Source organism: Prionailurus viverrinus, chromosome A2 (assembly GCF_022837055.1).
Source record: "Prionailurus viverrinus isolate Anna chromosome A2, UM_Priviv_1.0, whole genome shotgun sequence".
NCBI classification, from domain to species: domain Eukaryota; kingdom Metazoa; phylum Chordata; class Mammalia; order Carnivora; family Felidae; genus Prionailurus; species Prionailurus viverrinus.
The window spans coordinates 16,979,666-16,998,048 of NC_062562.1; the positions used below are offsets into that span (position 1 = coordinate 16,979,666).

The following is an 18,383-nucleotide window of genomic DNA, read 5'->3' on the forward strand; positions in this document are numbered from 1 at the left end:
GGAGGGAGAGCTGTGGGTTTGGGGCGATGTTGAGAAAAAATAATAATGTTGGTGTACCAATGAATAATTACCCTCGAGAAGAATGCTTTGGGGCTTAGAAAGTTTTATTCCTTGGGATCATTCTCACAACGTCAAGGGGTTTTAATCTCCATTATATGATTAAAGAAACAGTAATATATATTCTTAAAAATTTTTTTAAGTTTATTTTGAGAGAGACAGAGACAGTATGAATGGGAGAGGGGCAGGCAGAGAGGGAGAGAGAGAATCCCAAGCAGGCTCTGTGCTGTCAGCACAGAGTCCAATGCGGGGCTCGAGCTCATGAAACCGTAAGATCATGACTTGAGCTGAAATCAAGAGTTGGTCACTTAACCAACTGAGCCACCCTGGCACCCAAAACAGAATATTTTGCAGCTGACAGTGATGACTTCTGTGTGCTTTATAATCTCCCATCTCCTTCTGTTGATGTGGTGGTGGTGCTTTGGTTTCAGGTCGGCAATTCTGAAGGTGACATCTACACACTGACAGTGCCTGAGCTCAGGGGTGTTTCTAAAGTCCACGCATTTAAATACACTGTTGACCTTCTGCACTGCTCTCCTGACAAGAAATGGGTCTTTGCATCTGGGACACATCAGAACATCTTGCCCAGGGTGAGTGTTGCTCTGCGGGTTAACCTCGGGAGGACAGGGTCAAACATTGGGAAGGTGGAGTTTAGGAAGTGTGGGAGAACCTGCAGCACTCAGCAAGGACCAGACATAGGGCTCCCCCCTCTCAAAGGCCATATCACATTTAGAATCCATTTCGATAGTCAGGAGGCAGTGTTCTTGGAAGTGATGATGTCTAGGTGCAAAAACAAATGTTAATTCATGAAACTTTGCATTGAGAAGCCATGAAAATTTGCATCAAGAAGCCTGAATTGGCCAAAGAGCTAGAGGAAAGTGAGGGACAGCTCAAGAGAGGAGGATCTCTGGTAGCCTTGTTCACTTTAGCTTTCCTTACTCTTATCCACCTTGGCTAGAAAGTACCAAGCAGTCCAGAAGTAAATAAAAATGGATCCACCTCTGAATGGCACTCTGAGAAAGTCTGTGGCCTTTGAGCCAAGCCATTTTTACCGTGGCACAGGTAGACCGGGCACCAAAGAGCAAGGAGCTGAGAGGATGCAGCCAAAGCAAAACAGTCCTTGACCCCTTCTCCAAGGAGGGGAGATCTGTCGAGCCAGTGGCAACTTGATCTGGACTCAGTGTGGCCAGACGATTTTGTACCTCTGTGGCATGCCTGAAGTGTGGCTGCAGGGGCTTTGCTCTCTGTGACCACAACAGGCAGGATAGGAAGACAGGTTCTTGGATGTCAAGTGACAAGCAGTGACTACTCTGTGCTTCCTAGGATTCAGATTAAAGTTTGGCCACAAAACAAGGATTTTTTTTTTTTTTTTTTTAAGTAGGCTCCATGCCCAACGTGGGGCTTGCATGTATGACCCTGAGATCAACAGTCCAATGTGCCACCGACTGAGCCAGCCAGGTGTCCCACTAAGTAAGGATTTTTAAGGAGGCTTTTCTGGAGTCCCTCCTGCACTGAGATGCTGCTACTTCCCCCTTCACCTATTTGTGCAACAATCTCTCCATAGGTCTTTTTCACAGAGTGCTTACTGAAACCATTGGAAGGCAAAAGCCCTCTGTCACTCTCTATCCCGTTTTCGTCATGCTGCAGAGCCTGCTGGGCCCCAAGGAGGACAAGCAGGATAACATTGATGTACCGAAGAGGCTCTTCCAAAAAGACAGGATTTACCACCTTTGACCTAATGACCGAGAGGACTGGGGGCAGAACAGTCATCCAAGGTAGGCGGTGCCACACCGGAAACACGGCTTCTCCTCCCCTTCACTCATGCATTCTTTTGAAGCCATAAATGTATGTAAACGGTCTGTGTGAAGCAGGCAGGGGATTTCTTCAGCTGCAGGCTAACCCTTGCAGGTTAGTGTCTCTGATGCCCACGCTCTGACCTCTACACTCCACCCTGCTCTTGGGCAGATATGATTTTATTTGTTTGTTTATTTAGAGTGTGTGCATGAGTGGAGAGATTCTTTATATTTTTTATTTGTCATTAAAAAAATTTTTTTTAATATTTATCTATTTTTGAGAGAGAGACAGAACATGAGCCAGGGAGGGGCAGAGAGAGAGAGAGACAGACAGACAGACACACACACACACACACACACACACACACACACACACAATCTGAAACAGGCTCTAGGCTCTGAGCTATCAGCACAGAGCCCGATATGGGACTCGAACTCACAAACAGCAGGATCATGACCTGAGGTGAAGTCAGATGCTTAACCGGCTGAGCCACCCAGGGCCCTGGGAGAAAGAGGGAGGGAGGGAGGGAGAGAGAAAATCTTAAGTAGACTCCATGTCTGGCCCTGCATGGAGCCTGACCTAGGAGTTGATCTCATAACTGTGAGATCATGACCTGAGCCGAAATCAAGAGTTGATGCTCAACCGATTGAGCTGCCCAGACACACCCTGGGCAGATGTGGTTAGATTCTCATGCTGCTTTCAGGCCTGGATTCCAACGCCCCCTCAATGCCTGAGCTGTCACTGTCCACCACGCTCCGTTCCCACGTCCTAGCACCTGTTACCATGGTCAGTGAGCTGTATCTGCCACTGGCCTGTCCTTCATTTTCCTCACCAGGCTGAGGTCCCATGAAAGTAATGAGTATGCTTTTTCATTCCGTGTAAAGATATCATTCTGACTAAATGACCCCAAGTTTGCGTGTTTGTTCCACATGAAAACAGCCCATCAGGTCGCGACTTTCCTGTTGCCAGTTCATATGGAGAGTCCAATTTGGATGGGAGCCAGTGATGGAAATATGATCGTCTTTGAGAGTGGGCCATACTTGTTCCTCTTCACCATCAGTGGGCACCAACTGCAACGATTTGAGGATCACCAGAGGACCATCGGCAATTTGTGGGCGGTCCGTATGCGCCTTCTCCCCCTGCCCCGCTCACTGCTCTGCCTGTGACTCTGGGCCACTCATCCCGCGTCTCCTTTGAAGGATTCTCTGCATGTCCTCACCACATCTATGGATGACTCCCTGCATGTGTACATGTGGGAAGAGGAAGGCCGTTATCCATACCTCAAGAGCTGCTGTCACCTGGAACACATAGGGAGTGACCTGACGCCCAGCTGGTAAGCCCTGCTTTGTGACTTAAACTTCCCTTCAAGATTTTAAATTTCTACATAAAAAAATAAAGGGATAGTAGGTGAGGGTTTAGTTTTGTTTTTTAAGTTCAAGGACATCTATGAATAAACTTATATCCAAAAAGAGAATTGTTAGTTCTTGGAGTATGTTCACAGCTCTTGGAGTAGATTCCAAAAGGCTTTCCAAAATGGCTCCCATTTATTTGCCCACAGCAGGATATGGAAGATTTATATCTTCAGTGTCCTGTCTTTACTTGCAAGGTTTATACAGTTTTCGAGTTCGTCAGTCATTTGGGTCACTTCCTTAGCAAGCTGATTTAAAAAAATTTTTTTAATGTTTATTCATCTTTGGGAGAGACAGAGAGACAGAGTGTGAGTGGGGGTGGGGCAGAGAGAGGGAGACACAGAATCCCAAGCAGGCTCCAGGCTCCAAGCTGTCAGCACAGAACCTGATGCGGGGCTCAAACCCAGGAACCGTGAAATCATGACCTGAATCAAGTCAGACGCTTAACTGACTGAGCCACCTACGTGCCCCTTTAATTTTTTTTTTTAATGTTTATTTATATTTGAGAGAGCGAGCAAGCAAGCAAGCAAGCATGAACCAGGGGAAGAGCAGAGAGAGAGGGAGACACAGAATCTGAAGCAGGCTCCAGGCTCTGAGCTGTCAGCATTGAGCCCGACGTGGGGCTCAAACCCACGAACTGTGAGCTCATGACCTGAGCCAAAGTCGGACACTTAACCAACTGAGCCACCCAGGTGCCCCCATTTTAGTTTTCTTTTAAGTTGCTAGCCTTCATCTAAATTATTTTTTTGAGATTTTACGTGCTGTACATAAGGCTCTTGTCTTTTATAAACATTGTTGCTTGTCCTTCTAATGTTTATTTTTGGCAATATCTAACAAAATATAATACATATCCTAATAGGATATAGGACCAGGGCCTATATCCTAGGGCCAGGGCCACTAATAGGAATTTACTTTGACAGTACACCTCCAATGATTAAAAATACATTGGTTAGGGCATCTGGGTGGCTCAGTCAGCTGAGTGTTCGACTCTTGCTTTCGGCTCAGGTCACAATCTCGGGGCTTTCTGGGTTCAAGCCCTGAGTCAGACTCTGTGCTGACAGTGCAGAGCCTGCTTAGGATTCTCTCCCCCGCCCCCCTCTCTCTCGCTGCACCTTCCCCACTCGTGCTGTTTCTGTCTCTCTCAAAATAAAGTTTTATTTATTTAATAAAAATGAATGAATAAATACACTGGTTGTTTATTACAGTACGAGTTGTGATTGCTTAATGCTGGAAACCATCTAACTGCCTAAACATAAGATGTTGTTTAAATTACTTTGGCATGTCCACATAATGGAGTATTGTGCAGCTGTAATTTAAATCTCTGTGTTCAGATATTTCCAGTGTTTTTGAGGCACAAAAAAATTTAAGCATATATAATATGTAATTATGCTTAGCAGATTAAAAAAAATTTTTTTAACATTTATTTTTGAGAGCGAGAACAAGCTAGGGAGGGGCAGAGAGAGACAGATTCTGAAACAGGCTCCAGACTCTGAGCCACCAGCACAGAGCCTGATGTGGGACTCGAACCCATGAACCGTAAGATCATGACCTGAGCCGAAGTCAGATGCTTAAGCGACTGAGCCACCCAGGCGCCCCTATGCTTAGCAGGTTTTATTTTTTGCTCTTTATCATATCTAATAAACCTTAGCCTACTAAGTCATAAATGCTTTTCTCCTTCCAATAATGTTTTGTGGCTTAGATTTATTTTAATCAATGATTGTCTATATTTTCTATTTTTTCTCCTTTCAATAATTTTATTTATTTTTTTTTAATTTTTTTTTCAACGTTTATTTATTTTTGGGACAGAGAGAGACAGAGCATGAACGGGCGAGGGGCAGAGAGAGAGGGAGACACAGAATCGGAAACAGGCTCCAGGCTCTGAGCCATCAGCCCAGAGCCCGACGCGGGGCTCGAACTCACAGACCGCGAGATCGTGACCTGGCTGAAGTCGGACGCTTAACCGACTGCGCCACCTAGGCGCCCCTCCTTTCAATAATTTTAAATAGATCCCCTTCATATCCGATGATGTCCCATACCGTGCAGCATTATGTCTTTTATCCGTCTGATTTTTTTTTTAACAATACAAAGAAATAGAATCCAGTTGTCCAACACAGTTTTAGTTTGACGATAGTCTTTTAATCAGAAGCACAAACCAGAGTATGTCCATCATCCCCAAGGTTTTCCCATGCTCCATTGCAGTGTGTCCCTCCTTCCATCCCCAGCACCAGGCGGCCACTGATCTGTTTTCTGTCCCTATTAATTACTTTCAATTTTCTAAAATTTTATGTAAATGGGATTATATGGTATATATTCCTTTGTGTCTAGCTTTTTTTTTTTTTTAAGTTTATTTATTTTGAGAGAGAGAGCTCACATGAATGCGTGAGAGAATGGGGGAGTGTCAGAGAGAGAGGAAGAGAGAGAACGCCAAGCAGCCTCCTTGCCATAAGCACAGAGCCCGATGCGGGGCTCAATCTGCTGAATCATGAGATCATGACCTGAGCCAAAATCAAGAGTCAGACGTTTAACCAACCCAGAAGCCCTGTGTCTCACTTCTTTCAGTGAGCATTGTGGTTTTGAGATTCACCCTTGCTGACTGTATCAGTAATTCACTCCCCTGTACTGCTGAGTTCCTTTTACTATTGTCCCATTGTGTAGATGGACCACAGTTTATCACCTCACTAGTTGAGGGTCACTGATGTTGTTTCTAGCTTAGATAAATATGAAAACATGTTTATCCGAAGAGTGGAAGTGTCAGGTCATATGGAATGCTTCACTTTATAAGAAATTGCAAACGCTTTCCTAGGGGGCTATACATTTTTGCATTCCCACTTGGTATTGTTCCATTTTTGTTTTATTTTTTCTTACATTCTAATGGGCATGTAGTGATCTTTCATTACAGTTTTGTTGTCTATTTCCCTAATGATGATGAGCAGCTTTTCATTGGCTTATTTGCCATCCAGATAGCTTCTTTGGTGAAGCATTTGTTCAAACCTTTTGTACATTTTTTAGTTGGGTTGTTTTAGTTGGGTTGTTAGAGTTTTGATAGTTTATATATTTGTAACGTAAGGGTTTTTTTTATGTTTATTTTCAACGTTTATTTATTTTTGAGACCCAGAGAGAGACAGAGCATGAGTGGGGGTGGGCAGAGAGAGAGGGAGACACAAAATCTGAAGCAGCCTCCAGGCTCCAAGCGGTCAGCACAGAGCCCAATGCAGGCTCAAACTCACGAATGGTGAGATCATGACCTGAGCTGAAGTCAGATGCTTAACCAACTGAGCCACCCAGGTGCTCCTGGAATGTAAGTTTTTTTTAATTTGTTTTATTTTTTATCAGATAAGGCTTTGCAAATATCTTCTTCCACTTTGTGGTTAGTCTTTCTACTCTAACACTGTCTTTCAAAGAGCAAGTATTCTTAGTTTTGATAAAGTCCAATTTTTCTTCTAAAAAGATGAGGTTCGAGATGTTGTATCTAAGAAATCTTTGCCCAACCCAAGGTCCCAAAGATTTTCCCCTATGTTTTTGTCAAAATTGCATAGTTTTAGGTTTCACGTTTAGATCTGTTACCCATTTTGGGTTTGTTTTTTTGAGAGAGAGAGCACACAAGCTGGGGAGGGGCAGAGGGAGAGGGGAGAATCTTAAGCAGGCTCCATGCCTAGTGCAGAGCCGATGCAAGGCTTGATCTCATGACTGTGAGAGCATGACCTGAGCCGAAATCAAGAGTCAGATGCTTAACTGACTGAGCTACCCCGGTGCCCCAGTCTGTTATCTATTTTGAATTAAATTTTATATAGGGCAAGATATAGATCAAGCTTGCTTGCTTGCTTGCTTGCTTGCTTGCTTTTTCTTCCTTTCTTTTGCATACAGGTATTTAATTATTCAGCTCCATTTGTGGCTGAAAAAAACATTCTTCATTCCTTTACATATTTGTCAAAAATTGACTATACGTATATATACACTTACATATATATACACAATATATATAAACTATATATCTATATAACTATATATACAGATATATATATAGTTATATTTATATATTATATATATAGATTTCAAGACTCTTTTGTTCCAAGGATCTTTGTGTCTATCCTTTTCTCTAATAGCACACTACTTTGAAAGTGTAACTTTATAGAAATTTAAAAATCTGATGGGAGTCCTCCAGTTTGTTCTTTTGCAAAATTTCTGTGACTATTCTGGTTCCTTTGCTTTTCACATATATTTTAGAATAAGTTTGTAAATGTCTATAAAAATTCTGGGGGGGAGCACCCTGCTGGCTCAGTTGGTGGAGCATGTGACTCTCAATATTGGGGTGGTGACTTTGAGTCCCATGTGGGTCTTAGAGATTACTTAAGGAAATTAAAAAAAAAAAAAATTAAGGGCTCCTGGCTAGCTCAGTCAGAAGAGCATGTGACTCTTGATCTCCTGGTTGTGAGTTCAAGCCCCACAATGGGTGTAGAGATTACATACAAACATACATACATAAACTTTAAAAGAAATAGAACACACACACACAATTCTGCTGGAATTTATACTGGAATTCTATTGGATCTATAGATAAGTTTGGGGACCTTTACAATTGAGTCTTCTAATCCATGAACCTTATGTCTCTTATTAAGTCTTCCTTATCTTATCAGTGTTTTTGTAGTTTTCAAGATAACGGATTTTGCAAATATTTTGTAAGATTCTACCTAAGTATTTAGTGGTTTGGGTGCTACCATAAACAAACAGTAATGTCTTCAATTTTCTATTTTTTATTAATAGGATGTAGAAATATGATTGACTTTTTTTGATGTTTTATTTTTTGAGAGAGAGCACAAGCAGGGGGAGGGGCGGAGAGGGACAGAGGATCTGAAGTGGGCTTTGTGCTGACAGGCTGACAGCGGCGAGCCTGATGTGGGGCTTGAACTCATGAATTCCAAGATCATGGCCTGAGCCAAAGTCAGACACTCAACCAATCAAGCCACCCAGTCGCCCCATGATTGACTTTTGAAATACTAACTTGGTATCCTGCAACCTTGCTAAACTGTTATTCAAATAGCTTTTATTAATTTATAGATATTTTGTGATTTTTCTATGTATACAGTCATGTCATCTGTCAACAGCTTCTCCCCCCCCCCTTTCCATCTGTACATCTTTTATTCCTTGTTCTTGACTTTTGCATTGGATATAACCTTCAATAACAAGGAGCACCTGACTGCCTCAGTTGTAGAGCATGCAACTCTTGATCTCAGGGTCATGAGTTCAAGCCCCACATTGGGCGTAGAGCTTAAAAACATAAAAACCTTCAGTAACAACATTGGAGTGGAGAGCAGGTATCCTTGATTTTATAGAAAGTGTTGAGTCTTTCACCATTATGATATTCATTGTATGTTTTTGTAATTGCCTTTTATTAGGTTCAGGAAGTTCCCTTCTAGTCCTGATTTGCTGAGGGTTTTTATCAATAGATGTTAAATTTTGCCAAATGCTTTTCTTGTATCAGTTACTATAAGAACATTATTTCTCCTTTTTATTTATTTTTTTAATGTTTTATTTAAAAAATTTTTTAATGTTTAGAGAGAGAAAGAGCGGGAGCATGAGTGGGGGAAGGGCAGAGAGAGAGGGGGACAGAGGATCCAAAGCAAGTCTGTGCTGACAGCAGAGAGCTGGATGCGGGGCTCAAACTCCTGAACCATGAGATCATGACCTGAGTGAAGTCAGCTGCTTGACTGAGCCACACAGGCACCCCAAAATTTTAAGTAATCTCCGTGCCCAACGTGAAGTACAAACTCATGACCCCAAGATCAATAGTAGCATGCTCCACTGACTGAGCCAGCCGGGTGCCACTGACTTTTCCTTTTTAGGTTGTTAATAAGTCAAATTACATCGATTGACTCTCTGAATATTGAACCAGCCTTGCATTCTTGGAATAAACCCCACTTGGTCATATTGTATATATTTTTATATATTGCTAGATTCAATTTATTAATAATTTGTTAATGATTTTTCTTCTGTATTCACAAGGGATATTGATTGGTAGTCTGATGTACTGTCTTTGTCTCATTTGGCGTTAAAATAGTGGTGGTTCCATAAAATTAGTGGCAAGTGTTTCCTGACCTTCTATCTTCTGGAAAAGATTTTGTAGAATTGGTGTTATTTCTTCTTTAAAAGTTTAATAGGGGACATTTGGGTGGCTCAGTCAGTTAAGCACCCAACTCTTGATCTCAGGGTTGTGAGTTCAAGCCCTGCAGTGGGCTCTGGGCATGAAGCCTATTTCAAAAAAATAAAAATAAACAACAAATAAAATTTAATGGTCTCCAGTGGAACCATCTGGGCCCAGAGATTACTTTTTTGGAAGGTTATAACTATGAATTCTTTAATGGTTATAGCACCATTCAGATTGTCTCTTTTCTGCTGCATGAGCTTTGGTAGTTTGTAGTTTTCCAGGAATTAGTCATTTCATCTAACTTGTCAAATTTATGTGCGTGGATTTGTTCCTTTCAGTCTTTTACGTATCTGCAGAATCATGGTGATATCAACCCCTTTACTCCTGATATTGGGGATTTGTCTTTTTTTTTTTTCTTAGTCTTAATAGAGGTTTATCAATTTCTATTACCTTTTCAAAGAAACAGCTTTTGTCTTTTTTTTCCCCCTGTTCTCAGTTTCATCTCTTTTTTATTCCCTTCTTGCTTTGGTTTGTTCTCCCATTTTTGAGGTAGGAATTTAGATTATTGCTTTGAGACCTCTCTTTTTAAATATAAGCATTTGGGGCGCCTGGGTGGTGCAGTCGGTTAAGCGTCTGACTTCAGCGAGGTCACGATCTCGCAGTCCGTGAGTTCGAGCCCCGCGTCAGGCTCTGGGCTGATGGCTTGGAGCCTGGAACCTGTTTCCGATTCTGTGTCTCCCTCTCTCTCTGCCCCTCCCCCGTTCATGCTCTGTCTCTCTCTGTCCCAAAAATAAATAAAAACGTTGAAAAAAAAATTTATAAATATAAGCATTTGATGTTCTAAATTTCTCACTAAGCACTGCTTTGGCTTCAACTTACAGATTTCAATTGATTGTATTTTCATTTTGACTCAGTTCCATGTACTTTTTTTTAAATACTTTTTTTTGTTTATTTTGAGAGTGGGGGGGACACAGCGAGCATGAGCTGGCAGGGGAGGGGCAGAGAGAGAGGGAAAGACAGAACCCCAAGTAGGCTCCATGCTGTCAGCACAGAGCCTGATGCAGGGCTTGATCTCCCAAACTATGGGATCATGACCTGAGCCGAAGCCAAGAGTGGGACACTTAACTGAGCCATCCAGGTGCCTCTGTTCCATATACTTTTTAATTTCCCTTTTCCCCTTTGACCCATGGACTACTTATTTTCAAGTTTTATTTAAATTCCATTTATTTAACATATAGTATTAGTTTCAGGAGTAGAGACCCATGGATTATTTAAAAGTGTGTTTATTTTTCAAGTATTTTGATATTTTATTGCTATCTTTGTATTGATTTCTAGTGTGAATCAGTTATAGAGAGCACACTTTGTATATTCTCAATTCTTTTACGTCTGTTTAACTTAGACTCTACCCTGGGTCATAAAACAATCTTGAAGGTTCCGTGTGTGCTTGAAAAGAATGCATATCCTGCTCTTGTTGGGTAGAGTGTTCTATATTTGGCAACTGTAGCATTGTGGTTGATTTATCTTTTTCAGTTCCTCTGTATCCTTTCTGATTTTTGATCTTAGGGCTCTATCAGTTATGAGAGAAGACCATTGAATTTCCTGACTATAAATCTGGATGTCTCTTTTTCCTTTAAATTCTGTCAGTTTGGGGGCACCTGGGTGGCTCAGCCAGTTGAGTGTTCAACTTCGGCTCAGGTCATGATCTCATGGTTTGTGAGTTGGAGCCCTGAGCTGTCAGCACAGAGCCTGGAGCCTGCTTCAGATTCTGTGTCTCCCTCTCTCTGCTGTCCCCTGCTCTTTCTCAAAAATAAACATTAAAAAAAAAATCCATCAGTTTTTACTTCATGTATTTTGCAGCTCTGTTATTTAGTACATACACATTTAGTAGTATTAGGTCTTGGTTAGTTGGCCTTTTATTTTTGTGTAATGTCCCTGCTTGTTCTTGGCAGTTTTCTTTGCTCTGAGATCTACTTTACCTGTTATTCATTTAGCTAGTCCTGCTGTCTTTTGATTAATGTTTGTATGTTACATTGGAAGTAGAGAAATGGAAAACAATCTGCTTGTATCATTATAATTGAAGTTAGTTTCTTGTAGACAGCATCTAATTGTCATGATTTTTATCCACATTGTGCCAAGATCTTTTAATTGGTATATTTACTTTTTTTATTTCAGCATTTGGAAAATGTTGTGCTATTTCCTTCTGGCTTCTATGGTATCCAATGAGAAATCCACTGTCAAAGTGGTGCTCTTCTACAGATAAAGTGTCATTTTTCTCAGGCTGATTCAAGTTATTGTCTTTAGTTTTCAGAAATTTGATATGTTTGATATAGACTTCTTTGAATTTAACCTGTTTGGGTTTGATCAGCTTTTTCAATCTGTAGGTTTACCAAATTTGAGTTTTTTAGCTATTACTTATCTCTGCAGTGTTTGAAGGGAAGAGGAAAGAGTCCACCTCTACTCACCTTAGCACAGGGGAGGGAGGAGATGGTCAACAGTGTCCATCTCACAGTCTCCCCTCCCCAGGGGAGGAGTAAAGGTGCCACCTTTGCTTGGGTTAGTGCAAGTCAGGGATGGTTAACAGAACTCCACCCCCAGTTTCTGGACTCCTGGAGAAGAGGGGTGTAGGAGTATCACCTCCTTAATACAGGATGAGAAGAGTTGACAGGGCCATGCCCCACAATCTCCCCATCACCCCATGGGGAGGGAGGCATGGCCTCTTTTAGGTACTCGCCTGGAATAGAGCAGGTATAGTCAAAAGGAACAGAATTCTCTTTTAAAATAAAAATATTCTCTATCATTATTAAATAATATCTCTGATTTGCTAGATCTTGATAATTCTGGCAGTGCTATCTCAGGGCAGGTTGAGATTGCTACTCCTGCAAATAGTAATCATCATAACTTTGCCAGATCTGTGCAGTCATTTGAAACCAAATATAAGAGTGACTTAGGATCAATTGATTTGGGAAAAAGGTATCTTTGTCAGGTTCAAATTTAGTATCATCAACAATAGAAATAAGTACTTTCCCTTTTGTCCATTAATTACGTTGTGTTTTTTTCTGTTGGCAGCTACGTCTCCAAAGCAATATGTGATAACATGAGCATAGTATGTGTGGTGTCAAAAAATCGTGAGTCCAGCATTCTGGTGATGTATTCTTTGCATACATAATATGGAAACTAATGGAATAATTAACCTTGCATCATCTCCCTCAATGTAGTAAAGAGAATTCTGTTTGCAAACTCAGAATGATTATTTGAGTACTATTGGGAAAGAAGCAATGATTTAACTGTCTTTGGTAAATCAGACACTGTAACAGATAGAATGTAGAGCAACATATCCTTTGCCCTTGCCATCAGGGACAGTATCGAATACTAAGGTAGTAAAATGGTCACACAAATCAATTCAAGGGGAGCATATGAGAGGGGAAAGTATGACTTTGGATTGAGGCTAGTTTAAAAGTGAAGGCACAACCCTCTTGATCTCAAGGCTGTGAGTTCAAGCCCCAGTGTTGGGCATGCAGCCTACTTAAAATTAAAAAAAAAAAAAAAATTAAGGGGCGCCTACCTGGCTCAGTCAGCAGAGTGTGCAACTCATTATCTTGGGGTTGTAAGTTCAAGCCCCATGTTGGGTGTAGAGATTACTTTAAAAAATCTTTAAAAATAAGATAATTGAAAAAGTGAAGGCCATCTGTATTCACTGTTCCTTGCCTATAAGCAAGCAAAAAAAATTCTGTAAGATGCAAGCAAAAAATAAATATTAGAAAAACATAGACATTAATACTTAAAGGTAGCTAGAAGAGACTCAGAATATAAATGGTAATAAAAAAAAATGCTCAAAAGGACTAGGAAATAGAAAATATAGCCAAAGCTACATCACATGAAAGTTTCAATTTCTGTATCACCACAGCCATTGTAATGGAGGCAAAAAAAAAACCTGTCCCCTAAGTTTGTATCACTGGTTCAGGATTCAGAGTTCAGGGATGAGAGTACTAAAAAATCAAACCTAAGAGCCCCAGGTCTACCATCCTGGCTTTGAGAGGTGGAGAGGACTGGAAGAAAGATGGCCTGAGGGAGTAGATCGTACTGTAATGGGAATGTAATTTCAATGGGAGATTTCTCCAGTGAGCAGTATGGATTTGTTGATGCACCCACTGTCCCCTCCTGGTCAAAATAAACTTTTTTTGAATGTTTATTTTTTAGAGAGAGTGCGAACAGGGGAGAGGCAGAGAGAGTGGGACAGAGTATGCAAAGCAGGCTCTGTGCTGACAGCCGGATGTGGGGCTTGAACTCACGTTCGGTGAGATGATGACCTGAGCCAAAGTAGGATGCTTAACTGAGCCATCCAGGCCCCCTGGTCAAAGTAAACATTAAGCTGTGACCTGGAGGAGAAAGGAAAGGAAGCCCAGTGAGGGGTCTCTGGAGACGACAAGGTTGGGTGGAGAAGTTAGCAAGGAGATACACTGTAAACAGCACTTGACAGTTCTGGGATAGTTGCATGTTTGACTTAAGTCAGAATCAAAGGAAGTCTCGGTGGCTGAAGTCAGCGAGGAACACTACTAACCGAAGGGTAGAAAGTCAAAGTTTCAAGTCACACAGACATTTGCAAGATATAATCCACAGTTTTGTTTTTTTTTTTTAACAAAAGAGAAAAAAGACCTATATTTTATAGACTTGTATTCTTTTTAATTTTATTTTGAGGGAGGGAGGGAGAGCAAGCCAGCGGGCATGGAGGAAGGGCAGAGAGAGAATCCCAAGCAGACTCTGCCCTGTCAGTGCAGAGCCTGATGTGGAACTCAAACTCACGAACCATGAGATCATGACCTGAACCAATAATCAAGAGTCAGATGCTTCACAGGCTGAGCCACCCAGGTGGCCCTATAGATGTATATTCTTAAAAGATCCTTTTCACTGACCTTTAGGAAATTGATTTAGAAGTAGCCATAGCATACACCTGAAACTAATGTTATATACGAATTTTGCCTCAACTGAAAAAACAAAAGTAGCCACAGTAAGGAAAGGCAGCGAGGTCATTTTTCTTGCTTAGAATCTCTGTTATAAAGGTAAGATGTGACAGAGGAAAAGTGTGTGAAATAGGTGGACTTATATGTCCATGAGCACAAAGAATGTAACTTGTCCAAGGAAAGAAGAGCAAATAGGATCCCACAGCGTCTGTGATTTCTAAATAACCTAAGCTAAAGACACACAATTGAACTGCTTTTGGGCTTTCATTTTCCAGAAAAAAGTGGTCAAGATATGCAGAGAAAACTTTCTACACACAGAACCAAACATTGTTCAAAACTGCAAATGCAAAAAACCTTAAAATCCATGGTTAAGGTGGCTGGAATTGAAGAGAAACCTTCTAAGTTGGGGAACGAAAAAGGGGGGGGGAATAAATCCAGAAAAGCCAACAAATGCCACATGCCTTATTCACAGACTTTTTAAGGACTCCACGATGGAAGACAGGAGCCCTGCCAAAGTGGAGGTCAGGTCACAGAGCTGCAAGGTCCGGGACCCTCGGAAAAGTAACTGTCCTTCCCTTGTAGGTAAACTGAAGGGAAGTCTACCCATTGGAGAAGGATGATGGGGATGGCTGCCCCTCTCAGCTCCTCCTCCTCCTTGGAGGTGGAGTTGACATCAGTCAAGGTTCCAGAACTAGAGAGAGGTCATATACAGATGAAGGTTTAATAAAGGGACTACTCTAATTTGGATTTGGGGTAAAAAGAATTCAAGAAACCACAGAAATAATAAACCTTAGTGATATTTTAGCCCCTTCTTTTTGTAAACATCCCTACAAGGCTCTGGCAGTTCACTTTTGACCTGTGCTCCCGAATCCAGGCCAGGTTTTATTTGTCTCAGCCCCAGGAAGCTCTGTGGGTGGGCCCCAGCTGCTGGGGACTACCAGTAAGGCTGGACCCTGCAGAGTGAAGGCCCACTACAGCTGACTTAGTTACAGAAGGGGTACTGACTCCCCCCTCCCTTCTTTCATTTCCCTGGGACCCTCAGTGCTAAAAGCCACCACTATGAGTGTGGGCTAACTATAGACCACAGAGAATTAAACAGGTCTATTCCTTTCATCAGAACTCCTCTATTAGATATCATTGCTTTAATGGATACATTAAAAAAACATGAATGAATGGTCTATTGATTTGACTAATACATTCTACGTACTAAAAACTTTACCGGAGAGAGAGGTACGTCCTCTCTAGAACCTTGTTCTTCACTCCGCTCCACTAAGCTGGGCCTGCTCCTGACCCCCAGGAGCTAGAACCATGAATAAGAGAACCACAGGCCCCAAATGGTGTCCCATAAGTTAGGTATTATGTCTTGGTTTAGTGATTTGGGACCCTAACCTAACTGCAGTTTCAGCCCCCCAGAAATGTAACCTTTACCTGGTCAACATGGGAATATCCTGGTCAGCACTAGGAAATTTACTGCTAGACCCTTTCCATTCCCTTTAGGAGCACAACCTTGCCTAAAACAATGGGTTTGTTGATAATAATTTCCTTTTTTCCCCCATTCCCTATCTTTAAAAACATTTCCTTTTCTATAGCCCTTTGGAGCTTCCCTTGCTAGATGGGGATGCTGTCCAATTCACAAATGAATTAATAAAGCCAATTCTATCTTTAACATTTACTCGGTTGAGGGGCACCTTGGTGGCTCAGTTGGTTAAAGCATCTGACTTCGGCTCAGGTCATGATCCCAAGGTCCATGAGTTTGAGCCCCACATCGGGCCCTGTGCTGACAGCTCAGAGCCTGGAGCCTGCTTCAGATTCTGTGTCTCCCTCTCTCTCTGCCCCTCCCCTGCTCACCCTCTGTCTTTCAAAAATAAACATTAAAAATTTTAAAAACAGAAAATAAAATTTACTTGGTTGAATTTTTGTAATTTAACAGAATTAATCGCCCTGAATGGGGTACCACCATATGGGCAAGTCCCAGGACATGAACAGTTGCCCTGCAGATGACCTTCAACTTTAACTTCTCTGTGGCTGTGTCACTTTCTTACCTGAGAAGTACCTACCTTCACCAGTACAACCAGTGTCCTCTAGCCCCACAGGGCTCACTGGTTGCTAAAGGAGAGCAGGTCTAGTGCTGGTTAGCACATCCTGCTGCCTATAGGTAAACACACTCACCAAGTTTTACTGAGTACAGGACACACACCAAAGGCACCATAATATTGATCTGCTAACAAAAAAGATAAAATTTTTTCCTTTTTGGGTCAATTCTCCTGGCTCTCTACTACTCAATGGTCAGACTGGCTGGGGGAAAAAAAGATTTTAAAATCCTAGTGTGTGACCTTCTATGATTCTGGATCCTAAGATTCCTAAGGTGCTTTATCACTGGCTCCAAAAAACAAGCAAGAGACCAGTTACCTCAAAAGCCTGCCAATGCCAGGTTCAAATTTTAACACATTATTTTTTAAATAGCCCAAACAAGCAGATTTTTAGCCATTTAGAGCCTGTCTTTTTATACCCCCATTAAAACCTCCCCTGACTGCTATTCCCCACTGATAAGCCAGAACCTTCTGATTATAAGCCCCAGGCTGCCACGGTCATTCGGGACTATTTGACCCAGAGCCTCACCCCTCCCCCTCAACACGCGTGTGCACAAGCTGTGCTGCTGGGCTACCTCACCTAGACATCTAAGTCCCCTTGTCCCACCTCTATCTCCTCTCCAGGAGGCCATCCTCCCCTCCAGATGGTGGCTTCTACACCACAAGCTTCTAGACGGTCTTGTGATATGAGGACCTTCCCCTCCAAGCACCACTCAGTAAAGTTTGTGTGTCATTGCCTCTTGTGGTTATACCTTTTTCCTTGATCAGCCCCCAAATTCTTTGAGCCCCTACAAACCTATATCCCATATATAAAGAACTCTTTGGGCTCCTGGGTGGCTCAGTGGATTGAGCGTCTGACTCTTGATTTCAGCTCAGGTCATGATCTCATGGTTTGTGGGTTTGGGCTCTGCGCTGACAGATTCTCTCTCTGCCCCTCCCACACTCACTCTCTCAAAATAAAAATAAAGAGCTCTTAAAACTCAACAAGAAAACCCAATTAAAAATGGGCAAAAGACTTGAACAGCTACTTCACTAAAGAGGATATACAAGAGGCAACCTTCATTAAAGATGATCCACATCACTAGCCACTAAAGAAATCTAAGATTGCAATGAGATGCCGTTATACACCTATTAGATTAGAGGGGGCAGGTGGGGAAACAATACAAACTATTCTAAGTATTTACCTAAGAGAAATGAAAACTTATGGTCACAGAAAAACCTGTATGTAAATGCTTATAGCAACTGTATTCATACCAAAAACTGGAAACAACCTAACTGTCCTTCAACTGGTGAAAGGATCAATTCGGGTCCAGCCACCCAATGGAATGCTACCCACCAACAAATATAAATCAACTACTGACGCACACAAGTCTCTCTTTTGACATCAGCTTTAGCGACATTTTTCTAGATAGGTCTCCTCAGGCAAAGGAAATAAAAGCAAAAATAAACAACTGAAGCTACATCAAACTAAAAAGCTTTTGCAGAGCAAAGAAAACCATCAACAAAAAGGCAACCTACTGAATGGGAGATCTTGCAAATGATATATCTGATAAGGGGTTAATATCCAAAATTTTAAAATTTATAAAATATCCAAGTAATATCCAAAATAAAAGAAGTTCTACAACTTAACACCAAAAAACAATCCAGTTAAAAAACGGCAGAGGACCTGAATAGACATTTTTCCAAAGAAGATATACAGGTGGCCAACAGACACATGGAAAGATGCTCAACATCATTATTCATCAAGGAGATGCAAGTCAAAACCATAAGATATCCCCTTACACATGTCAGAATGTCTAGAATCAAAAAGACAAGAAATAACAAGTGTTGGTGAGGATGTGGAGGAAAGGGAGCTCTTGTGCACTGTTGGTAGGAATGCAATCTGGTGCAGACACTCTAGAAAACAGTCTGAAGCTTCCTGAAAAAATTGGAA

The 18,383-nt window shown here is 41.7% G+C and overlaps 1 protein-coding gene across 4 annotated transcripts in view; it reads left to right on the forward strand.

The window, feature by feature from the left end:
- Positions 1–12,639, forward strand: part of FBXW12 (F-box and WD repeat domain containing 12) — a 76,594-nt gene extending 63,955 nt beyond the window's left edge. For all 4 annotated transcript variants that reach the window (XM_047848708.1, XM_047848706.1, XM_047848707.1 and 1 more), the window contains 5 exons: positions 489–647; positions 1,622–1,832; positions 2,791–2,969; positions 3,051–3,184; positions 12,469–12,639. In XM_047848708.1, the coding sequence (XP_047704664.1) occupies positions 489–647; positions 1,622–1,832; positions 2,791–2,969; positions 3,051–3,184; positions 12,469–12,568 (783 nt within the window). In that variant the 3' untranslated portion in view covers positions 12,569–12,639. The remainder of the gene's footprint in view (positions 1–488; positions 648–1,621; positions 1,833–2,790; positions 2,970–3,050; positions 3,185–12,468) is intronic.
- Positions 12,640–18,383: the final 5,744 nt, after the last annotated feature.